Source organism: Hippocampus guttulatus, chromosome 21 (assembly GCF_054856545.1).
Source record: "Hippocampus guttulatus isolate MCC_2025c chromosome 21, RoL_Hgut_1.0, whole genome shotgun sequence".
NCBI classification, from domain to species: domain Eukaryota; kingdom Metazoa; phylum Chordata; class Actinopteri; order Syngnathiformes; family Syngnathidae; genus Hippocampus; species Hippocampus guttulatus.
The window spans coordinates 11,079,226-11,102,742 of record NC_141281.1 but is presented as its reverse complement, the minus strand read 5'-3'; the positions used below and the strand labels follow the sequence as shown (position 1 = coordinate 11,102,742).

Below are 23,517 nucleotides of genomic sequence, written 5' to 3'. Positions count from 1 at the left end.
TATTAACCCCACCCCCTCCAGCTCAATGTAATTCTAACTTTAATCTAAAAAATGCATGATTTAAAAAATAAACTATTCTCCAAATATTTTGACTAGTCTTGAAAATGTTTGTTTTTGCGAAAATACATAACTTTTTCGATGAAATATACAATTCTATTCACATAATATTCCAACTTTAATTTTCATGACATTTAAAAAAGAATTCAATAATAAATTCATAATTTCTATAACATTCTGACTATGGCCCGGCCAATTCAGATTTTTGATTCATTGACTGATTAATTCAACAAATGTATCATGAATTAAAAACAATAACCATAATATTGGTCCCTTGATGCTTATGACAGTAAAAATATTAATTATAGGCAAATTAATTCACAGTTTTACAATACGTTGTGCTTGAATCTAAGTGAATGTTTGAGACAAGTGTGTAGTAGTGACAGAGGAAATTCCCACTATGGGCCAAACAGAGTGCACACTGTATCAATGTGTGTGTGTGTGTGTGTGTGCACGTGTGCTAGGTGTGGTGTCAGCCTGGCTGCCTTTATCACAGAGTCAGGCTCATATATGTGTGCATACTGGGCCATGGGTATTGATCTTCCACCTGACAGCAGAGGGGGTGGGGGCGGAGCAGGGGTTGGGGACCGGATGGGGCTGATAAGCACGTCGCCCGACCCCCGGCGCACTCACCTGAAGCGTGGGAGGGCACTGAGGTAACGTCCAACAGGCTCTCAATAGGCCTCATTCACAGCGGCCAGTCAAAAGGTTTCACATGGGAGCAGAGGGTGATGTTTAGACAGCGAGATAGCGGCCGCTGAATTCCTACCCGTTGTTTGTTTTCTTGCATTTGTTTCATTTGCTCACCTTTAGATTCTTTGTCATCCGCTAAGCAGTGGAAGGAAATGTTTTCTGAAGATGGAACCCAGGGGGAGCAAATAGACTGAGAACAGTAGGGTCCCCAAAATTGAGCCCTGTGGAACACCATACGACAGTGGAGCAGAGCAGGACTCAGAGCAACTCAGCCTAATTATTATTTTTTTTAATATATCTACTAGTTGTCGGGTGCAAGATAAAAAAATAACACTTCACAAAGTAATGTGTAATTACATTAACTACAATTCTCAAACAACTGATTTTTCTTGTGTGGCTACAAATGTGGAGCAAATCCAAAATGAATCCATTTAAAATGAACTCCGAAAGCCCATGTATATTAACTGACACAAACAAAAACAAAGGACATTTTTGCTGCAACTATAGTTCATTTTAGTCAGTTTTAGAAACATTATTGTAATGTGGTTTCAGTTAGTTGTCGTTTTTTTAAAACCATTTTCGTTGTTATCATTATCAAAAAAAATTTCATTTTTTTGTGTTTGTTTTTGTTAACAATTATAACCTCGGTGTCCAGCAGTGTCATTTTTTTGGTCATATTTTAATATTCCAGGGGACCCATTTTTGATGACTAATCCTTCAAATGATTATCAAAGTTGTAATGACATACTGAATTTTTTTTTCAAAACTCTTCGAGTGCACAATTGCATGAGGTTGTTTTTTTTTTTTGGGTGGCGGGGACATCACATTTGGTGACGTCAAACGGTTGAAAGTTTGAATTTCTTAGCTCTAAAAATGTTTCAAATGGTACGAGCGTGGCATATTTTTATTTTTTGCACTTTAGTGTGTTTGGATTTATGCTAAACACACCACCTCAAGTACACCGTTTACTTTGGAAAGCTCCATTCACTCCCAATTTGGTTTGTGTGTGAGTGTGTGTTTGAGAGACGAATCTCTCAGGATCTCGAGAAAACTATATTGGTGTGTTGATAAGATTAAGCAGCGCGCGCGTGTGTGTATATGTGCGTGTGAGAAATGCAGATAGTCGTCTCCCTCCCGGAGACACGGATGACATTTTTAAAGCTGAAATCAATCAATCAATGTGGATCAAAGGGTGGAGGACTTTTACAATGCTTGAGCAACAGTGCGATCACTATTACACCCTCGTCAGCCTTCATCCTGTTCAAGTTGCCTTACTATTTACTGTTTCCCAATGTGATCATTTCTTTCAGCATTTTTTTTTTTTTGCACTGCACTGTTAAAAATATAGGACTCCCCCTTTTGGTCCTCCAGAGTGGTTTGATCCAATAAGTTAAATCAAGCACAGGTGAGTAACCAGCTGTAGGTCAGTCATTGTCCTGCCCCTTATGACATATATATTTTTTGGTTGTTGTCATCTTCAAACACAACATTGCACCTGATTTATGTTAAAGATGGGAGAGAGTTTGCAAAGTGAGAAAAGTTACATCTGCTCGTTTTTTGACTGTAAGGCCAAGTTCACAAAGTTGTGGAAGCTTGAGGCCCACCTGTGCAAGCACACAGGATTGGTAAGTGACACCCCCCCCCTCCCCCACAAAAAATGTTTTGATGTAATAGTATTTTTTTGTTTTTGGGGTGGGGGGTATTTTCTCCTAGAGACCGTTTTCCTGCGAAAGCTGCGACAAGACTTTCTGCAGCCGCTATGCGCTTGCCAGGCACGAGCTCGACCACAGTGGCGAGAAGCGCCACAAGTAAGACCCTCCTCTTTTATTGAAATAAAGACCTGAGATGTCTTGTACTTTTTATTTTTGTCTTTTGGTACAAAGGTGCATGGCAGACGGCTGCTCTGAAGCGTTTTTGCGAATCGCCGGCTTGAAAAATCACATCGCTCGAGTGCACCAGCACAAGGAGGGACGATATCAAGTAAGATTTTTAACCTCCTAACCCATTTTTTTAAATGGGCGAAGCCCTCTGAAAGAGATGAGGGGGAGAAAAAAAACTGTTGTAGTACCAAGATTGACCTGTGGCGGTAGCATGACACCAGACTGCAGTCAGACTGCTGCAAATGTAATGAAGAAGAGTAGCTAAAATGGAGGGAGCGAGGCTAACTGTTGTCTCATCCGGTGACTCAGTTCTTAATTGGGCTGATATTCAGAGGTTCAAATCACTGAGATTGGCTCGGCCCAACTAGTTGTTATCCACGCAAGAAATTGTGAGCGTAAATGTTGAACAGGTTTAACATTTACGACGGACAGAGCAATTTCCGAGCCTAATGGGGAAATATCCTCAATATTGAGGTTCGGCCCGGTTATTGGTATTGTTACTTGAAATTTGTCTGCCAAGACACTTTTTCTGAGTTAATTGGGAGGGAGGGGTCACACTTTACACACCCCACATCAATACGTAATCCACTAATTGGGGCTTTTAGTGTGTCTACAGGTGTGTGTGTGTGTGTGCCTGGGTTTAACACCTTTTTTCTTTCTCCAGTGTACACATCAGGGCTGCCAAAGTAGCTTCAACAAGAAGTACCAGTTGAAGACCCACACGGGGGAACACCAAGGCCATCTGCCTTTTTGGTAGGCAGCAACTGATCGGATGCTCGCATACCTGTCATTGTTATTAAACGAGCGGTTTCTCGTTCTATAGTTGTCATGTTGATGACTGTGCGCGGGAGTTCCCCTCGCTTGGCAAGCTGAAGCACCATGAGAACATGCATAAAGGTCAGTTGATAAAACATCTGTGATGGCGTTCCCAAACATTTGCTTTCAAGAGAATTTTCAAAGAAAATTTGAGGATTTGACATTCTTTGAATTTATTGAACAAGCTGGAACTGGAGTCGTTAACATTTAAACCTGTCTTGTAGCAAATATGAATTGACATCCAGCACTCTGTGATGAAGATTTCAATATTTTTAATCCCGGTGTCCTCACACTTCTCATTGGAAACTTCAATCTTGCTCCTTACCGACATACCGCGCAACAAGAGGGGTTCAAACTCTGTCGCTTTATGTTGAATGCTAATCTAAAGGGCGTTTGTGCTTATTTTAATCGCAAAAGAATGCATGTGTATGACTGACGTTTTCAGGTTACCCCTGTGAGGATGAGCTATGCACGTTCCTGGGAAAGACGTGGTCAGAGTACCAGAAGCACCGCAAAGAGCACAGAGGTAAGATGGCCGTTTGGTTAGTTTGCTGTCAGCAGGCCTCTTTGATTATCCATTAGCGCAACCTCTTTATTTATTTCTTCCACAGTTAAGGTGACATGCCCGATGTGTACGCAGCAGTTCAACAACACGTGGTTTCTGCGCCAGCACGAGCTGCGCCACCATAGCGGGGGAAAGCAGAGCTTCTCGTGCCCGAAACAAGGCTGCTCAAAGACGTTTAGTCGTCATTTCAATCTGGACAGCCACGTCCTGGGCGACCACGAGGGAACGAAGCCCTTCAGCTGCGCACAACCTGGATGTAACAAAAACTTTGTCATGAAGGTAAAACCAAAACGCTGCAAAATATGATCAGGTCCTGATGCTAAATCCTATCTTTTAAATAGTTGAGTCGATAAAGGACAGAAATGTTCTGATGGAGATAGAGTCGTGAAATTTGGTGCTTATACGCTTCCAATTGCATTATCAAAAATACAGCCATCCAGGCAAATTTCCGAGGAGGATATCCAAAAATTTATTATCGGTACTTCAGATGACACATTGAATTGCATTTTCGAGCCACAAATGGAGGTGCTAATATAGAGTATGAAACAGTTTATCGTGAATATTTATTTCATTTTTTGATGTAGCATAAATTGAGCAAAATTGATTTATAAGCCATAATTAAATATCATTGTTTAAAAAAAAAAGTAAATATGGCTATTGGAGCTATTTTGGTACCAAACGCATGTCGGTAGCCATTACTGTTGACATAGGGTATGTACATCCCCTGCTAAAAAATGTACTCAAACGTCCAACAGTTTTGAGAAGGCTCTGGTGGTTTTTCGGCGCATCCCGAATTTTGGCCGGGAAGCTGAAAATTGCTGCCTTTTTGTGAATAGTAGACTTGCTGACATTTTTTGACTTGATTTTTCTAATGTAAAATCTGGCTCACTGAAGTCTGGGAAACACTCCCCAAAAATTCAGGGAACTAAGATTTGTATTCATGTGACCTTTTTTGGGGGGGCTGCTGCTATTTGTTAGGAAAGTCTCTGGCGTCATGGAGTGGTGCATGATCCAGTCAAGAAAAAGCTGAAGGTAAGACTGGCTTGGCGTTGATGTTTTCAGAGTCACGGCGAGTTTCTATTTTTTTTTTTTTGTGTGTGTATGTGAAGCAGGGGGAAACATGTAAAGTTTTTCTTCTCTCCCAGAAATTGCTTCCCAGGAAGAAGCAGCCATGGAGTGCTCTGCAGGCCACTGAGACCAACAAACTTGCTGCCAAGCTACACAAAACTAATTTAGAGGACCCTAAATCTTGAGGCGATTATAATTTGATTGCTTGGGGGGGGGGGAAGAAAAAAAAAGTTTGAGAGTGAATTTCTGTTTGGACATTTTTGTTTTGTTTGCAAAAAAAATAAAGCCTCACTCTTGCTCGAATGCTAAAATGACACATTCGCTCATCTTGTTTTCTTTTCAGGAAATGTTTATTAAAACAAACGGGATACACACATTCACATATATAAAATTACAGGTGGTTGTCATGGTGATGGGGGCCTGAGCGCATGATGACCCCCAGGTTGTGGCAGCTTTCTCAAATGAGGGCTTTGAGGGGCGGGGTTTTATTTATCCGGATCCAGCACTGGTGTTGAATGTGAAAGGTTTCAACTTTTAGAACTGTCCATCCACCTGGATGGAGCACTGGAATTTACAATTGGGGGGCTGGGGGGGGGGAGAAATGCAGGACACACTGCCTGTAATTTGTGTATGTGGGTGACCCTCACCCTCACCCGCTAAAGTGAAGCTGACATGAGCAGAAGAGCAGTGCGTTGTGGGGGTCCAGTCTATGGAGTGGCATTGCACGATCTCATCTCTTTTTGGTCCTCCTATTAGAATCCCGGCGCAATATACAGTTAAGCATGTACCAGTTAGTTCGACAAGGCCCCGGGCTATACGAGGCTGCCAGGCCAGGAGATGACTGTCAGCGCCACCCGGCTGCGCTGCTCCTTCAACATGGGGACCAGCGCGGAGTGGCTCATTCCCGCCGTGGACAGGCCGTTGACCGCCACGATCATGTCGCCGCACCTGATGAGGTCAGTATTGATTAAATCATGTAAGGTTTTCCATTCTATTTTTCCGATCCGCTTATCCTCACGAGGGTCGCAGGGGTGTGCTGGAGCCTATCCCAGCCGACTTCGGGCAGGAGGCGGGGGACACCCTGAACCGGTTGCCAGCCAATCGCAGGGCACACAGAGACGAACAACCATCCGCGAACACACACGCACCGAGGGACAATTTGGAGTGTTCAATCAGCCTGCCATGCATCTTTTTGGAATGTGGGAGGAAACCGGAGTACCCGGAGAAAACCCACGCAGGCCCGGGGAGAACATGCAAACTCCACACAGGGAGGCCGGAGCTGGAATCGAACCCGGGACCTCTGCACTGTAAGGTTGACGCGGTAACCACTGGACCACCGGGCCGCCTAGGTGAGGTTTTGATGTTTTCATTTTAAAAGTAGTGATTTTAATGGTATGGATCCAAATTGGATTTATACGTCAATTATGAATAAACCGTTTCAATGCAATCTACATGTGAAATCGTTTTTTGCCCCCTGTGTTTTTTACATACTACATATAGATTTTTTTAAAATGATAAATATATTTAACTGGTCATTTTCTTGTTGAAAAAAAGTCCAAACTAATGCCACAAGTAATAGAGGGCTCTTGAAGAATGTAAAAGCTCTCTGGGTGGGATGAAAGCGCAGTTTGTCTTCGATCCTTTTGAGTTAATTGAGTGGCATCCAACTTACTTGAGGCGGCCATCGTAGTAGGCGGGGGTGCCGAGCACGATGGTCTTGATGAAGAAGGCCTGGTTGCCGTGGGTCTCCTCGTAGCCCCCCACGATGCTGAAGCCCCAGCTGCCAGGGTGGCTCCTCCGCAGGACGATCTCGTGGCTGCTGTGCAAGTAACTGCCAGCAAATTGAGCAGAAAAGACCCAACGCAAATAAGATGCTACCGTACCCCCCTTCTTTCAGTCGGTGTTTCATCAACTCACCTGGGCAGCCCCAGCCACGTGACCCAGGAAGGCGACCAGTTGGCATCAAAGTCGCTGTCGTGGGCGTGATTCAGCAGCTGGTCCCGCTGGCGCTCCTCCACCATGCTCACTTCCAGCACACGTAGCTGCACCGAGGCCGAGGCGGCGCTGGCTTTCAAGGTGCCCACCGCCTCGGTGTGGCTCAGGTACGTCAAGTCCTGCCCGTTGATGCTCAGGAGAACGTCGCCTGACACGGGCGGGGGGGGAGGGGGGAGAAAGCACAGATGTACAATACATCTTCATTTATGTAGCAATTTATACAGCAGCTGTAAAAAAGCGCTTTCCGGAACGGCTAACATAAAATGACAAAATACAAGAATATAACAACACATAAGACACGGACAGTCATGCAATCATAACCATAATCCAGCCTGACGTCAGATGGTACTCTCCAAAAATTGGGGAGAACAAATACTTGATTTGGGGATTGTAGTATCAAATCGATTTTCCGAATTGAAATGCCATTAATCGGTTCCATTCATCTGTGGAGGAAGCAGCGTGAAATGCGCAAGTGTTTGATATGCAACCCAATTTTTGCTGAAGGTATTAGAGAGTGATAATTGAATTCTCTTTTGTAATGTACAACTTTGTACATGATTATTGATGAATATGACATGATAAATTTGTTAGGTTTTGAACTAGTTTCACGTTAAATCATTTGGTGTTTCAGTAGGAGGCGCTCTCACCTCGTTTGATTCGCCCATCTCTCGACAAGCATCCGTGCGGTTGGACGCTGGTCACGAAGATGGGTAGCTCGCCGCTCTTGCTACCCCGCCCGCCCGCCACCGTCATGCCCAGAGACTCGTGGGGCTCCTTCTTCACAGTGATGTGTTTCTCTTTGCAGGTGACACACTGGGACAGGTCCTGGTGCACCGTAAAAGATTCGTGAGTTGCTTAGAGGCCCCCCAACCCAAAAAAGGTGAGATATGGTTAAATATGGAAATCATGTGGGCAGTGTTTACCCGATGCGTGCTGGTGCGGGAGAGGTGCAAGGGCAGCGGACTGAGGCTGGTGCTGTGGTTAGGCAGGAAGTGATCAAGGCAGTAGAGATCTCTGGTGGAGCTGGATTTGGGGGGCGGCGGCGGAGTCGGTTTGCTGGCTCGGCCGATGAGCAGGTGCACGCGCTCGCCGCTAGCCTATCGAATCATTCATTCATTCATTCATTCATCTTCCGAAGCGCTTTTATCCTCACTAGGGTCGCGGGGGTGCTGCAGCCTATCCCAGCCGTCTTCGGGCAGTAGGCGGGGGACACCCTGAACTGGTTCCCAGCCAATCGCAGGGCACACAGAGACGAACAACCACGCACGCCCACACTCACACATAGGGACAATTTCGAGTGATCAATCAGCCTGCCATGCATATTTTTGGAATGTGGGAGGAAACCGGAGTACCCGGAGAAAACCCACGCAGGCCCGGGGAGAACATGCAAACTCCACACAGGGAGGCCGGAGCTGGAATCGAACCCGGGACCTCTGCACTGTGAAGTCGACGTGCTAACCACTCGACTACCGGGCCGCCCGACTATCGAATCACAAATTCAATTTGTCAGTTCCAAGTTAACTCATTCAGTAGCAGCCAATTCTGGACCAAGTCTGAAAAGACGTTTAAAAACGTCTTTGGGAGTGAATGAGTTAAGCTGTCCACTTTAGTAACCGCTGTCCCTCAAAGGCAGGGGTGCCCATTAGGTCGATCCTGATCTACCGGTAGATCTAAGACGGGTCCGAGGAGTGTCGAGGAGAAAAAAACAAACAAACAACCATTTGTGTGTCTTTGTACATGTTAGTAATATATTTTTTGTGTTAATGTACACTGTACCCTAATCATCTTATCAGTCTCATTTTCACCAAAAAAAATATTTAAAAAATAAAATAAAGCAGGTAAATCTTAAATCTACGGTGGCGCGTGATTACGTCACCGGAAGTTGTTTGCGCTCAGCAGTTGTTAGCGCTCAGCGGGAGGTTAGTTGATCGAAAAGTAGATCTTCGATCCAAAAAGTTTGGGCACCCCTGCTCAAAGGGTTGAATCACAATAACGAAATTCGATTGCTTTTTAAAATCATTTTGAATACGTTCACGCAACTGTTAACCCCTTTTTCACATTTTAAGACCTGACCGTGTCGAACCAAGGTGGCAGGGTACGGCCACCCGGATGAGTTTTGAAGATTAATATCGACGGAGGCCCAAAATTTTGCGCGTCCAAGCTCGAGTGTCTCCAAACGCATCCCTCACCTGGATGATCTGTGCAGCCTGCTCGGGGGTCCCGTGGCGCAGGTCCTGCTCGTTGACGGCCAAAACGCGGTCATTGCCTCGCAGCCGTCCGTCTTTAGCCGCCAGCCCCCCGTCCAGCAGGTCCAGCACAAAGACCCCGGACTCGTCAGTCCGTCGCACCAGTTTGATGCCCAGCTGCTCGGCCGAGTCGCGCTTGTGCAAGGTGATCCTCAGCGACACGGGGCTGGGCGGGTTGCCCTCGGGGGTGGAGCAGGGGGCTTTGGGGACAGTCGAGGCGGAGGGCGGCGCCCGCGACGCGCAGCGCCGCTCTCGGAGGACGGTCAGCTGCAGGGTGCTGCACGGCCGCGCTAGCGTCGAGCGGGCGAAACTGTGCGGCACGTTGCTGATGTCCACGTTATTCACCTTGGGCGAGAAGCGATCGCGAGTTGCGCACGCCACAAAATGGTAATTATGAAATCACACCGGTGTTTAGTTTTAAGTGCGGCGAGCTGAATTTTTGGAATCGAATGTGAAATTTCATTGCGTTAAGAAAAACGGCAAAGATGAACTTTAATTGATGGAAAATTAAATTGAAGTGACTTGAATCGGATAAAAGCAATCATCATTTGAATGAATGAAATAGCAGTGATAAAATATCTGGTTAAAAAGTTCCATTGAGTTGGTGAAATCAAAGCATAGCCAGCCAATTAAATGAAATAACTGATCAATTGAATTTGCTCCATTTAACTGATTATATTTTAACGGCAACAAATTGAAACGGGCGGTGAGCTAGATTGCGTTTAAAAAAAAAAAACGGCAAATTAAACGGATGCGAACGAAATACAATAAGAATCCATTCGCATTGAATACAGCGACTGAAATTAAAAAGGAGTTGACTTGAATAATCGGAACAATAAAATACCCGATCAAAATATGGACTATGGATTTCGTCTCACCTGCAGAATCTGGTCCCCCGCCAGGAGCCTCCCGTCCCGCGCGATGACGCCGTCTCGGTACACTTCCTGGATCACGATGTTGATGAGTGGCGTCTCGTTCCCGCCCACGATGCTGATGCCCAGCTCCACGTACGGATTCGCTCGGTGCACCTCCACTGCTGTTATCTCGCCTTCCGGAAGCGACGGCAGCTTGACGCAGCCTGGTGGGGGGGGGGGGATTTTTAAAAATGTATTATATATTTTTCTGACTGATAAGTTTGACATTTGAGATGCCTCTGACGCTATGGAAGCTTATTGCTCGTGTTGTGAGGCGTGACTCCCCAAAAAAATGTCACTTCACTGGAACAGCTGAACTTTATTGGGGGGTTTCATCTCGAGGGGGCTTGAAGCGAATCAAAGCAAACAAACTCAAGCGGATTTGTACCTTCTTCTGCAGAAAGAGGCGGAGACTCGGGGCAGTCCCAGCCAGAAGATGTTGAGCCGACTGAGCGGAGGAGGTGGATGCAAGGGTTACTGAGGGGTCGCTTCACCCTGGGGATGTTACACTCCATCCCCAACACACCTGAAGGACCATTCCCGCAATTAAAAACCAACAAGATGCCTTTTTTAGGAGGGGGGGGGGCGACTCACTGTCTTCCTCAGTGCTCTCCTCGAAGGCAGGGTTATCCAAGCCCGCCTCGTTGGTCCTCATCGGCGGGTTGTCGCAGGCGATCGGCGGCGAGGGAGTGGCATCGCCCAGGTCGGTCTCCGGCGAGCGGGGCGATCGCGGAGGACTTTTGACCATCGCTCGTTCATCGCCGCCGCCGCCGCCGCTCTCCTTGCGCGGAATGTCCACGTTGGTCTGCTGACATCGCGTCCCGGGACACCTTAGGCCAGGTAACGCTTCGTTAATCACATATGGAAAATCGGCTTTGATACAAGTAGTTGCATCTCTTGAGGGAAGTGAAACAACTAAAGTAAATATTTAATGGAGCATCAAGCGGAGAGGAGCCCGTGTGTGACTTTCCACTTTTTAATCACCTCATTTCGAGTCGTCCACTTACACAACGGGGGCAACACTTGACTCCTGTTGCTATCTTGGACCTCTTAAGTCGCAAAGGGAAACCCACGTGCGGTCAGAGGTCTTTATCTTTATTTAAAACAACGCTACTCTAATCCCGACAAACGAGGCCTCGACTGTTCTTTCTGGGTTCGAGTCGGGGCCAAAAGTCTTCCGCCAAAATAACCAAAGACATTTTTTTTGTGGTTCTTCTAATGGAGAAGTGATATGTGTGGGCAAGTGACAAATGTAAGATGTCGGCCTCCTTAAAAAAAAAAAAAAAAAAGGAGCCGAGTCAGAAAAGCCTTTCACGAGTAGTTAGCATGAGCCGGTTAATGGAAATCCCCTTAAGATGCTCGGTGGGGGGAGGACGGCAAGCGGATAAGCCGTCAATGAGCGACGCGTCAAAACTGAGGGGGAAAATCAACAAACCAATCTCTGAGCTCCCCCCAAAAAATGCCCCACGAACATTTGTGACACTGCACATGTCCACAGGTCCTCCTTTTAACCCTTTCATGCACCCTGTAACCTGATAACATGACGAACTGTCCACTGTCACTTCACTAGAACAGCTGAACTTTAAAAGTGACGAAACGTTCCTCGATATACCGGCATGTGAACAAACCAGTTTGCTTTCTCTGTCACATGACTTTGAAGGGCAAAGCATGACTCACAAAAGCTACAAATATCATTTGAGGGTCCTGCTGCTCCCTTCATATGACACTTTTTTTTGAGGTACACCTGTGGAAGATCCTGCAGATCAGAGAGATTCTTGGGTCTCCAGAGACACCAGAAGCAGCTTGAAATAAATGCTCGCGACTCATCCCGTCAATTTCGAACAGCTTTCCTGATGCAGTTTCCCGCCAGAAGCCTTCCTGAATTCACCGAACTTGCAAACAAACTCCTGAATTCGGCTCAGATGGGGAAACTTAAGTGTCAAACTCAATCGAGATTTACATCTCAAGTGGACATTGGCTATCGACTCACCACAAACCGGGGTTGCCCTTGGCCGTCTCGCAGAAGAAGTGATTGAAAAGATCTCGGGTGTTGAAGTTGCTCAGCATGGTCGCCAGAAGAAAAGTGAGAACGCCGAGCAGCTTCTGGCCGGCCAACCATGACCGTATGACTTGGGAGCGGCTAATCCTTTGTCACATGACCGGCAGCCCAGTAAATCCCCCCCCACGCGACACCCCCTCTTCAACCTTCCACTCTCTCAAGGGATCGCCGCACCTGGTCCAAATGGGCCAGGAGCCAAAGAATGAATGAATGGTTAGCGTGAAAGCGGGTGCTGAGAACCACAACGTGAAGCGCCTGACTGAAGCCTTCCCGATTATACACAGTCTGTTACACTCACATTTAGTTCAACCACATCTAGTGTGCAACAAGTTGATTGTCCAACCTCGCCACCTGACATCCGGATTTTAAGATAAGAAATTCTTTATTAGTCTCACAATGGAGAAATTCCCAATTCACAGCAGCAAAGTTATGAAAGGAAGAAGTAGAAGAACAAAATATAGCAGCTGCTGGAAAGGCAGCCACTCTCGCGGTGCCATCTTGAAGTCAAAATTGAAAAAAAATTTGGCCTGTCTTACTGCCGCTTCTCCTCTACCCGCACCGCCCACCAACCGGTGGTGAGGACTGAAACCAGAAGCAGGTTGCTTCTTTTTTTTCCAGAAAATTTTGGTTTAACTCCATATCGAGGGTGGGCAGACCACTTCCAAATGATATGTCACACAAAGATCCATTTCCTGGTCTATGGCTGTCATCACACACTTCCAGACAACTTCCATTAAATTCCAAATTGTGGGCAGCCAGACTTCAAGGAATTTCAGTTTTTTGGGGGATCCAGACCGACTTCCTAACACTGTCGCAATGGCATCCTTCATTTCTTGTTTTGTGGGTCTCAAAACAGGAAATTTTGGTCGGTTGTTGTGGTTCTTAGTACTTCTTGGTCCAACCATATGGCATACATGGTGGCATTTTCGCCATACAGACAGAAAGTCATGGGAAAACACCACCTAGAAATCAATGTATTCAATTTAGGCGGGTTTAGCGGGAGGCAACACAAGATGGCTGCCACTGGCTTCACTTTGACGAGTAAGCGCCATTGTAAGTCCAGTCATAGTTTTTCTATATTTCTAGTGGCATGGCCGAAAGCTTAAGCAAAAGCATCACTGAAATGCTGGTTGAAATGTCACATCACACTTTTCCACTTTGGTATCCACAAAAACAACAACAAATCACCCAAAACACTCCAGAAAGTGAAGGATTTTTCATGCCCACCTGTGTTTGAGGTGTGCCTCCAAGTCACATCTGGGCATGCTGAGTGAGCAGAGCGGCGTCAGCGGGCACGTGACCGACAGCTTGTCCAGCAGCTTGTGCACCAGGATGCTGGATCTGCGGCACGCCGGCAGCTGCAGCCGTGTGCGGTCCAGCGGGCAGAAGTCCCTCTCCTGCAGGAAGCTGCGCAGGCATCGGGCGCAGAAGGTATGACCGCACGGCGTGTCCAGCGGCTGCACCAGCGGCTGCAGGCAGATGTGGCACACCAGGTCGTCGTCCACCTCCAGCCGGTAGTTGTACAAGTGGTTCTCCCTGCTGCGGTGCACCTGGCCGCACTCCGAGCATGGGGCCTCCAGGGTGGGCTCGGGAGGCCCGGAGAGATCCACCTCGCATCCCGGGCTGCCCATCCCGGCCCACGCAAAAGGCGGCTTTCGGGCACGACGGTGAGGGAAGCTCTTAGCCCATAAGCGTCACGGGACGAACGGGTTGCGGCGAGGACGGACGCCCCCCGGCGGATGATGGCGCATCCCAACCCTGCAGGTCAGAGGGTGAGACAGCTGTTTGGGGGGGGGGGGGGGGGAACAACAAGTGTCTGATTATGTTGCCGGGCATTTATTCATGTGGCAAATACTTTGTGCACGTGAGCCCAGTGTGTTGCACGCGACAAAAACCCCTTGTGTGTGTGTGTGTGTGTGTGTTGCACCCAGATTACGTATCGCTGCTCCTGTCCACTAATCTGACAGTATAATCTCTCTTTTTGCTCTTGCCCCACTGCAATCTTCCAATTCCACCAGGAGGGAATTATCCGGGATTGAGGCGGAGGGAAAAGTGGGAATCAGGGGAGCGATCGAAAGAGAAAAGCGGGTGTGCTTTTAAGAGGCTAAAAAAAACAAAGGAGATTTAGGAGTACATATTTTAGGTACTAGTACATTTTTCTGTTGACTTTTGACTTCTACTCCCCGCAATCTAAAAGAGACATATGTAACGAGTCATCGAGATTGGTTTTCTGCAGTTGACTTTCGGTTGTCGCCTTGACATATGAGTGACCACGACCACATACTTAGTCAGCTAGCTCAATGCTAATGCTAACACAGAATGAGAAAAACTCTTGACGCAACTGATAATTGAACACTAATAGTGCAGAAACACTCTAGACATTTAATAACAGTACTCAGTCATATATTCTTTATCTTCCGCGACGAGCTGAGATGTCTATGCTGTTTAGTACACGTACAGTATATTTGTCTGTTTTCGGTGGCCGAGGCCTGCAGCTTTAAACGTGCGGAACAGTCAAGTTAGACTCATCAATTCAACCTCTAGTAGTACTTTCTATGCTTTTGTAGGCTTTGGTTACCATGACGACTGGGGGTGGAGCCTGACCTTTACGACCCCGCAGTCTTCATCTCAATTTTAAACAGGTTCCACCAGCTGATCCCCTTTCGGTTCCGGCAGAGGGCCTCCTTCGACACGCACCTGCTTCTCACTATCATCTGCTGTCGCCATGGCGACCAGGATGGATACCAGGCCGCCTATCCTGGTCTGTTGCACAGCGCTTTGACATTCACAGAATGCCGAAGGAAGCATGACACATGATGAGCCCTCCTACCACGCTTCTTACATCACCCCCCCCCCCCACCCCCATTCTCCACCCCCACCCCCCACCGTCCCTTTCTGGCCCGTCTCCTTGGTTACGATCCCTGTAACAACCTGTCTCCGCCGTCTCCTTAGCTATCAGGGTCCGGCTGTTAATTATTCCAGCCTCCCTTCTTTTTAGAGGATGCTCTCTCACTCTTTCTCCCTCCTCTCCTTGGATGTGACTGGCTGCTTGTCTCCATCCCCGCAGCTGGACATGAATTAAGCATGAGGATACAAGGGCTCCTTGTGTTTCCATTTAAAACAAAGCTGTGACATCACCGCGTCACACTTGTAGACACCAGCGTGCAAGAGTCGCTTATCACCCATTTTAAAACGTCTTATTTGATCCCAAGGTTGGTGTTGTCATCGCATTCCTACCTCAATAAACTGTAGGCCCTTCACCTATCGTATCGAATCTCCCGGCACAATCCATAAAGATGTTTTGCTCTTTGTCATCTTAGCCTTTTTTTTTTTATAACATAAAGCCGTCTTGATGGTCTTTTTTTTTAATCCAGAGAGGCTGTTGATGTCTACTTTCCAAGAGCAGGCCTGCAAAACCACTTGATGTGTTTATTTCTATATATATTTTTACATTCATTTTGTCATTGTCCTCCATCGTCCATCCTGCAGGTTGGCAACGACACCGCAGTGTCATGATGTGAACGTGAGCATCTGTCTCACTCTATCAACAAGCCCTCAATAGCAGTGCAAAAACGACCCCCCCCCCCCCCCCCCAACGACCACCACCACCACCTCACGCTCACACACACACATTGACATTGTAGACGTGCATGCAGATGTCATTTTACCTAATCCGGATGCTCCTCCGCGCCTTGCCCCCCGGCCCCCTGTGTCTGGAAAGAGGTGGTGGTTGTTAAGGGGGAGTGATGGTTAGTGTCTCGCACCTCGAATCCACGCGCTCACCGCAAAGTGGTGGCGTCCCTGCGATCCCGCACGAAAACGCCCACCACTGTCAATCATCGGGAGGAGGCGGTGCGGGCATCCGCTTCGGGACTGGCTTCAGAAACGATGCCTGTGTGGATTCACACAATAGTGACCAAGTTACCAAGAAAATAAATATTCTCCAAATAGTATAAACACTCGAGTGTTCTTTATTATTTTTGTGTAGCGCCATAATGAAAAAAATGAATTGCATTAAAATAAGTTGATCGACTCAATAAAAAATAACTAGTGTGTCATTCATTGTCAATTCATTTGTTATACTTTTTTTTTAACACCCTACTTTTTAAAACCGATATCTATGCCTTTGCCAAAATAGGCCTGTTACCAAGAATGATTTGTCTTGTGCCAGCCTAAAAAACATCAGCTTCTGACGTTGATAGAATTCCCCAATATAAACACATGTATATTGTATATTGTTACTTCTTTGAAGTTAATTTAGATTTTTTATAAGTGTTGTTAGTCAGCTCACGGGGGTAGTGTTATCTGTGTGGAGCGGCTTTTTTTTCGTTGTTGCAAGTTTTTTAAAGAAATTGTCCGAAAAAATGAATATTTACATTTGTGCTGAAGTGCATTGTTCACTTTGTCGAAATAGGATTAGAGTTTTCGATCAGGCATCAATTGGGCCACCTGCGGGTCCTTAACCGTTGGACCCCGGCGCTGTAAACAAGCAGTCAGTTCGTTACTTAAAATAAGTCTATTTAAAGGAGTCTTTTATCACCTTACTTGCAGTGGACTTGTAGTTATGACAGATGAGGAGAGCGAGTTGGAAAAGTACGTACATGTTGCTACTGTATTATTTAATGTTCACGTAGTAATTAGCATTTAGGCGATACAAACACCCTTTGCTCAGTTGGGTTATATCGGGATGCTGCCTGTCTGTCTGCTTACTCAGTGCGTACTTTACGTACGCTCATTAGGCTCATTCTTTTTGTTTTCGTGCCCATTTTTACCCCCAGGAATTTTCGTCCGGTATGACTCATTTGCGTGTTTTTGCAGACGTGCTGTGGAGGAGCTCCTGAAGGAGACTGACAGGGCTCGGCTGAGAGCCGAGACGATGGGCCCTGCGGGATGGTGAGTCCGCCAGTGATTACGTCAAATGTCTTCTTTGTTTGTACGCTAATGATCCCTCATTGACTAGCGTTGACATGTGGACGTGACACGGTGAATTAAACCAAAACAGCAACATAGAGTGACCTTGGAAAAAGACAAATATCAGTTATTACATTTCATTCTGGTGCAACACATTTTCCCCATTTTTATCGCATCTGAAATGTTTGCGCTGCTTTCTCAACAGGTTGAAATGTCCATTGCGGGGCACCAACAAGCGGTTCCTCCTCAACACCCTACGCTCCACCGGCCTGCAGCGGGAGCCCGGCGAGTCCAAAGAGGGACACTCATCGCATGCCACCACTTGGGAGTCCTCCTGTAGGAGGAGCCGCAGCCGGTCGCCCCCCGCCGGACGAGACAGTGGACACTCGCGCAAGCGTCATCGCGGGTACATCTCCAGCGGTGACCCCAAGAGGATGGACAGGGACAGGGAGCGGGAGATGAGTCATGGACGCAAAGGCGAGAGGGACAAGACGGCAGAAAGACGGACGGGGGAAAAAGATAGACGAACGACAAAGACGAGGATGGGGTCAGGAAATTGATGGACCTAGTTTTTTCATTCATCCATCCATTTTGTATGTCCTCATCTGGCTAGCTGAGCTGGAGCCTATCACCACTGACGTTGGCGAATATGGAGGGCGCGGGGAAAGAGGAAAAGTGGCAGTAAAAGAGGCCAAAATCTAGAATGTCAGGCGGTGAGGGAGTGTAAGAGTCTAGTTGCATCATAGGCGTGGTAATGACACGCGAGTCTAGAAATATGTTTTAAATTGAGATTTTAACATTTCTACAGAAGTAGGCGCTGAAATTTCTTTCTGATAGTGCTTGTCCTCATTAGGGTAAGCTGGGGTCTGTCACAGCTGACTTGGGTCGAGAGGCGGCGTACACCCTGGACTGACTATTAGTCAGTTGGAACGATTATGCATTTTCTACAGTGCTTGTACTTTTTAGGTTCTTGCCTCATTCAAATGAGAAACTACTTATAAGTAGCTTTACTGCGATTGGCTGGCAACCGGTTCAGGGCGTCCCCCTGCCTACTGCCCGAAGACGGCTGGGATAGGCTCCAGCACCCCCCCCCCCCCCCCCCCCCTGCGACCCTAGTGAGGATTAAGCGGTTCGGAAAATGAATGAATGAATGAAAGTAGCTTTGATGTGAAACAACAGTGGAGCCATCTTGTATTGAGGACATTGACACCGGCTGCAATTTTGTGTTTATTTTGGTGTAATTCTTTTTATTTATTTTCCAAAAATGCAGTGTTTTGGTGTCCCATTTAAATCAAGACAGATGGTTAAAAAATATTAACCCCCTCCCCCATCGGACTTGCTTACACTTTTTATTGTTTAATGTCGTAACAAAAATGTGACTATTTCACACAGTTTTTACCCATAATGTCAATCGGCACGGCATCACTTAAGCCATCCGCTTCGTAAATCACGTTATCCACGCGGAAGATATCATCCCTTTGAACGGTGTCCTTCCTCTTCAAAAGGATGTTCAAATATAAACACCATTGAGCGGGTCGCTGATCGGCATCCAGTCGCGTCACTTGCCCTTTTATTGCGTGTGTGAGAGCCCCCATTAAGATACTGAGCACTTTATTGCCGATGTTAAACTCCTCTGTGCTGTCGGTATGGAGAGGGTACAAAAATACGAGCTGATTTTGGGCACCCTCCTCGCAATTGAACGCATCGGCGATACCTCTCATGCAGATCAGTGACATTGGAAGAAGAGCTCTTTGGTAGGCAGTGTGAATTGTCTTCAACTCCACTACTAGACTTAAACTTTACAAACTGGTCCCAGTTTGACATTGTTTTTCACACGGAACAGTGAGTCTTGATTATGATGAGAAGCGGCAGTAAAACAGGCCAAACTCGAGGCACTACAAGAGACGAGTGGTGGTAACCAAATGAGATGGTGTTGAAGTAAATTGTGATTTCAACATTTCTAAAGGTGGTCGCCACTCTAATTTAGAGATGAGATTGCTCTAGGACCTGCGGTTTTCCCAAGCGTGAAAATGCTTAGAGTTGACATACGCACAGTCGGTAATTGAGTTCTAGCTTAATCGACTAACCAGGAGAGGCCTTGCTTAATGGGGCCTAACACGTAGTGTACAGAAAGCAAGACTAATGGCCAGTAAACACGGCACAAGCGCGCCGCCGCCTCGGAACTGCTAAGTGCTGTTAAATGAGCCGTTCACATCGGTGTCACGGCTACGCCGCGTAAGTCTGATGCGCCACTTTGTCCTAACGTTGGCAAATTGACCAAAATGTCTTGGAAAAATGGCTCTGTTTCGACTTTTTGGAGGAACAAAGGACTGCGATTTTAACTGTCTGGCTTTGTTGCTGATTTGATGTTGCAACTTGGTGTCTTTTGTTCCCAGTATGGTTGGTTTGATTTCTTAGCCAGAATTGACCATCAACAAATGTGAGATTTGGATGGTTTGCCACTGTTGCCGTTTTATTTTATAAGGAGTCACCATCTTGTGTTTTGTTTCTATTTCCGTAATTTTGATCTCCCAACCACAAGTTTCATCTTTCCTGTTGTTGTTTTTTGTTTGCTTTCATTCACATCGGTTAGATTTCTTGACTTCTCCTTTTTGTCAGCAAAGATTTAGCATTTGGATTGTTTTGAATTGTTACCTTTATTATCATCATCGACGTCATCATCATTATTATTATTGTTGTTGTAGTTGTTGATATTGCAAGTGTGCAACTGCCTCGAATACGTTTGCATCCCAACCAGAACTGGAAGCGACCAACTTTTTGTGATCGAAGAACTTTGATTTGGATCATCTGAGACAGTCAACTATTTACATTGGACTGGCCGCCCGTAAATAACAAAAATCTGTGTACAATTGACACCCATTGAAATGCATTTGGGGAGAAAAAGTCCCCCCGCCCCCCAAGTTATGCAATAAAAAGATACAAATTAAGTATTTTCTTCGAAAAACAGTTGACTCGGGAAAAAAATAAATAAATTAAAGCAGATAAGCGAATACGAAAATCTGCGGGTGCCGAAGGTTCCACGACATAAATCCAGTCAGTCAACACGTGGGTTGTGTTTACTTAGTTCAATTTAGCGGTAAGGCTCCACTCAGCCAATCGACGGCCTCGCAGCCGGCTCACGTGATCTCGTCGCCGGGCACACCTGCACACGCCAAGTGGGCGCAGCCACCAGAGGAGAAGGTCCACGCCAGGGGCGAGGGCCCTGCAGCCGAGCGGCAGCCATGCATCGCGACAGCCACGCGTACCAGCAACTCGCGTTCAAGGACTCCTGCGCGTACCAGAGGGCGGCGAACCCGGACGACTTCGCCCACAACCCGCCGCCCTGCCTCTACATGAGCCGGCAGGTGCAGGCCGGGTACATGGCGGGAGCCACCCTGGAGCCGGCAGACGGCCTGGTGGAGCCCGCCTACGGGCTCCCTCTGCGCGAGGACCTCGGGATCCCGCTGTTGCACCACCACCACAACCAGCAGCAGCAGCAGGCGGGCCAGGCGCCGCAACACCCGCCGCCGCTTACGCCCGCTGCGGCCTTCGGCGACACGGACGAGCACAGCCGGTTTCACCTTCCTTTCCCCTGGATGAAAAGCAACAAGGCACACTCCCACGCGTGGAAAGCCCAGTGGACAGGTAACGCGTATTAAACACGATCATGATCATGATAATGATGATGATGATTATTAGTGACTCACAGGGAATCATTTTTATTGTCGGTTAACCTTGTCGGGCCATTAATGAAAACCGGGAAGGTCTCTTTTGGTTTTTATTGTTTCGTATCTCGACAAAAAAGTTAATCATTTATAAATATGTTCAATTGAAAAAGTTTGACTCGATGAACTAGCAATTTTAAATTGACACATGCGTTATAATTCACACACTGTCGTCTTCGCTAGTCTTTTTTTTTAACATAGTGAACCTTTTAAATTGTGATGTTTTAAATTACAGCTTTCTGATATGTCATTCCTTAACTATACAGAGAACAAAATTTGACACCAAAAAAAGTGAATTATAATGAAACGAATTTACCATTACCTTCGTTTTCAATTTTTGGCATTAACGTTGGCGATTGATTTAAATTAATGTGAATATATCTTACAGTACGAAAGTACATTGTGTGGACTCGAAAGAAAAGTTTTGTCAGTTGTTTTATTTTAATGCTTTTTAAAAAGTGGCAGAAAATCTGAATTACAATGATATTTTAACTGCTTATTTTTCGATCATCCTTGTGTGTGGATAGAAAATGTACATGTACTTTTTTATATTAGGGACTTTAAAAGATTAAACCGTATTTTTAAAAAAATGGCTTCAAAACAAATTAGCATTTTAAAAAGTTGACTCCTTTACTGTGCAGCATTAATAGTTGCACTGGAAAATCGGTATCATTTATTACATGTTTATACTGTATTCTAAAAATAATGATTTTATTTTATTTTTTGTCAAACATTATCTTCATAAAATAAAAAGAGAATTTCAAATTTTAAAATATGCTTCCGCTAGCCACTATTAACGGTGTTTGTGTTTTGGACACTTTGTCGTGTATTTAGCGGTGTTAACATTAGGTACACTTGACCAATCGAAAGCAGAATTGTCGGTGAGCACCCAAAATGTCGCCGCTTGTCAAGTTAAAAGCTTCATTATTGAATTATGTTGTATTCTGCGTTCTTCTAGATATACCTCAGTGTATGTCAAATATGAATTATGTTTTGAGAATATCGTTTATCTTGGGTGGACCGCTTCCGAAATGATGCTAGCTGGCTGAAATAACTTAAATGATATTAGCAAAAGGGTTGATATCTTTAACCAATCAGATTTATTTAGAATTTTCTTTCACTAATCACGTTTCAAATTCGTCATTCCGGCCACAATAACCTCAACACATTTGTCTTCTCTCATTGTTTGGTAAGAGAAAGACTCGTTTGACAGATAAGATACAATTTGTTTAAAAAAAAGCGTCAAGCTATTTACTGTCGACACCCAACGCGGGTTTACATATTTGCAGATTTTTTTTTCCAATAAATCTTTTTAGATTTTGAGGGTGGGTGGGGGTTCTTAGTCCCCTCCAACGAGCCCCTCATTTCACAGAAAATATATATTGAATGTTAATCAACGTTTTTTGAACATGGAGGGTAAAAAATGGCGTCAATTACATGCAGTATTTTGCTGTTCCCAGGCTGGCCCAGTCTCTTATCCTCACAAATAGTGGGGGTGAACTTTATTGGCAAACCTAGTTTAAATTTACTTTCTAACTTTTAATAGCTAATGAAACACAAATAGTGCAGCAACATATGTAGCTAGACAATATCTCCCCCCACCCCCATTTTATTTTCTTAAATTTTTTTCTGTCTTTGTCATTTTACTAACAAATTATTGGTTCCAAACTGAACCGCCTGTGTTTGTCCAGGTCCGTACATGATGGCAGAGGCCGAGGAGAGCAAGCGCACGCGCACGGCCTACACACGCGCTCAGCTTCTGGAGCTGGAAAAGGAATTTCTGTTCAACCGCTACATCTCCAGGCCGCGCCGTGTGGAACTGGCGCTTACCCTCAGCCTGACGGAACGCCACATCAAGATCTGGTTCCAGAACCGTCGCATGAAGTGGAAGAAGGAGGAGGACCGGCGGCGGGCCAGGAGGGGCGAGCCCGACCAGGACTCGGCCGTCACCTCTGGGGACCAGGGTGAGGTGGCGGCGGTGGCGGGGGTCTCGCCGCCACTCTCCCCAGAGCGCCGCCACCTGGATCAAAAGAATACACTTTTTTGACGCCTTATAAGAAAAATCGTCATGGAGGGAAGTAGGAAGGGGGACACACACACACAACGATAATCAAGGAAAATCCAATGATTTTCCCTGCTTTGCCCAATTTTGAGATGTTTATGAACACTTATCTTGAGCATTTATTCTGCGGTGTGGGGCCTGTCAGAAGTGACTTTTTTCCCTCTCCAATTTGCTCTCTCAGGGTGTACAATCGTGAATCTTAAACTCTTTAATATTTACAATCGCAAATCCTTTCTGCTCCAGTCAATTTCAATGATTGTGATGTGAAGCCTTGATTACCATGATATGGTAACCAAATATCCAAACAGTTAACCCAGCTCCTTCTCAAACTTTCCGCACCATCAGTGCAGTTGTGCCTTGAAAAATAGCACTCTATAGTACCGTAGTTTTTGATTGCAATCAAATAATTAAATAGAACGTGAAGAATTGAAGCAGCTTGTGCATCATGAATTTATGCTGAACTTCACTTCATTGTATTACAACAGACGTTATGTATGCGGTGTGTTGTTATGGTCATCCCACACTT

General features: G+C 46.0%; 4 protein-coding genes across 6 annotated transcripts; 3 read left to right on the top strand and 1 right to left on the bottom strand.

Annotated features, from left to right (window-relative positions):
* Nucleotides 1-2,261: 2,261 nt before the first annotated feature.
* Nucleotides 2,262-5,277, top strand: gtf3ab (general transcription factor IIIA, b). Its single transcript, XM_086102085.1, has 9 exons — nucleotides 2,262-2,375; nucleotides 2,464-2,558; nucleotides 2,634-2,730; nucleotides 3,295-3,383; nucleotides 3,454-3,527; nucleotides 3,892-3,972; nucleotides 4,058-4,290; nucleotides 4,990-5,043; nucleotides 5,157-5,277. The coding sequence occupies exons 1-9, from the start codon at nucleotides 2,262-2,264 to the stop codon at nucleotides 5,262-5,264; spliced, it is 945 nt and encodes a 314-aa protein (XP_085958211.1). The 3' UTR covers nucleotides 5,265-5,277.
* A 130-nt stretch (nucleotides 5,278-5,407) lies between these two features.
* On the bottom strand, nucleotides 5,408-16,150 carry lnx2a (ligand of numb-protein X 2a). 3 transcript variants are annotated; one of them, XM_086102240.1, is made up of 12 exons: nucleotides 16,077-16,150; nucleotides 15,962-16,006; nucleotides 13,521-14,074; nucleotides 10,829-11,064; nucleotides 10,623-10,760; nucleotides 10,199-10,398; nucleotides 9,264-9,665; nucleotides 7,998-8,171; nucleotides 7,722-7,899; nucleotides 6,997-7,222; nucleotides 6,752-6,910; nucleotides 5,408-6,027 (listed from the first exon to the last, which is right to left on the bottom strand). In XM_086102240.1, exons 3-12 carry the CDS (start codon nucleotides 13,922-13,924, stop codon nucleotides 5,892-5,894), a joined length of 2,253 nt encoding a protein of 750 aa, XP_085958366.1. In that variant the 5' UTR covers nucleotides 13,925-14,074; nucleotides 15,962-16,006; nucleotides 16,077-16,150; the 3' UTR covers nucleotides 5,408-5,891. The 3 variants fall into 3 exon arrangements, with proteins under 3 accessions (XP_085958366.1, XP_085958367.1, XP_085958368.1); XM_086102241.1 differs by having other exon boundaries at nucleotides 13,521-14,051; nucleotides 15,962-16,110; XM_086102242.1 differs by lacking the exons at nucleotides 13,521-14,074; nucleotides 15,962-16,006; nucleotides 16,077-16,150 and adding an exon at nucleotides 12,225-12,365.
* Nucleotides 16,151-16,747: 597 nt separating this feature from the next.
* On the top strand, nucleotides 16,748-20,152 carry LOC147187151 (protein POLR1D). The gene is made up of 3 exons (XM_086102490.1): nucleotides 16,748-16,886; nucleotides 17,112-17,186; nucleotides 17,410-20,152. The coding sequence occupies exons 1-3, from the start codon at nucleotides 16,858-16,860 to the stop codon at nucleotides 17,762-17,764; spliced, it is 459 nt and encodes a 152-aa protein (XP_085958616.1). The 5' UTR covers nucleotides 16,748-16,857; the 3' UTR covers nucleotides 17,765-20,152.
* Nucleotides 20,153-20,326: 174 nt separating this feature from the next.
* On the top strand, nucleotides 20,327-22,976 carry pdx1 (pancreatic and duodenal homeobox 1). The gene is made up of 2 exons (XM_086102491.1): nucleotides 20,327-20,849; nucleotides 22,621-22,976. Exons 1-2 carry the CDS (start codon nucleotides 20,447-20,449, stop codon nucleotides 22,974-22,976), a joined length of 759 nt encoding a protein of 252 aa, XP_085958617.1. The 5' UTR covers nucleotides 20,327-20,446.
* Nucleotides 22,977-23,517: the final 541 nt, after the last annotated feature.

Excerpts from the sequence above, each read along its gene's own strand:
- gtf3ab (XM_086102085.1), top strand. The coding sequence starts at position 2,262 with ATGGGAGAGAGTTTGCAAAGTGAGAAAAGTTACATCTGCTCGTTTTTT. Across the intron at positions 2,376-2,463 it reads TGTGCAAGCACACAGGATTG|AGACCGTTTTCCTGCGAAAG; the intron begins GTAAGTGACACC and ends ATTTTCTCCTAG. Across the intron at positions 3,528-3,891 it reads CCATGAGAACATGCATAAAG|GTTACCCCTGTGAGGATGAG; the intron begins GTCAGTTGATAA and ends TGACGTTTTCAG.
- lnx2a (XM_086102240.1), bottom strand. The coding sequence starts at position 13,924 with ATGGGCAGCCCGGGATGCGAGGTGGATCTCTCCGGGCCTCCCGAGCCC. Across the intron at positions 11,065-13,520 it reads GAGGCACACCTCAAACACAG|GTGTCCCGGGACGCGATGTC; the intron begins GTGGGCATGAAA and ends ACCTGGCCTAAG. Across the intron at positions 8,172-9,263 it reads AGGCTGCACAGATCATCCAG|GCTAGCGGCGAGCGCGTGCA; the intron begins GTGAGGGATGCG and ends ATGATTCGATAG.
- LOC147187151 (XM_086102490.1), top strand. The coding sequence starts at position 16,858 with ATGACAGATGAGGAGAGCGAGTTGGAAAA. Across the intron at positions 16,887-17,111 it reads GAGGAGAGCGAGTTGGAAAA|ACGTGCTGTGGAGGAGCTCC; the intron begins GTACGTACATGT and ends GTGTTTTTGCAG. Across the intron at positions 17,187-17,409 it reads ACGATGGGCCCTGCGGGATG|GTTGAAATGTCCATTGCGGG; the intron begins GTGAGTCCGCCA and ends CTTTCTCAACAG.
- pdx1 (XM_086102491.1), top strand. The coding sequence starts at position 20,447 with ATGCATCGCGACAGCCACGCGTACCAGCAACTCGCGTTCAAGGACTCC. Across the intron at positions 20,850-22,620 it reads GTGGAAAGCCCAGTGGACAG|GTCCGTACATGATGGCAGAG; the intron begins GTAACGCGTATT and ends GTGTTTGTCCAG.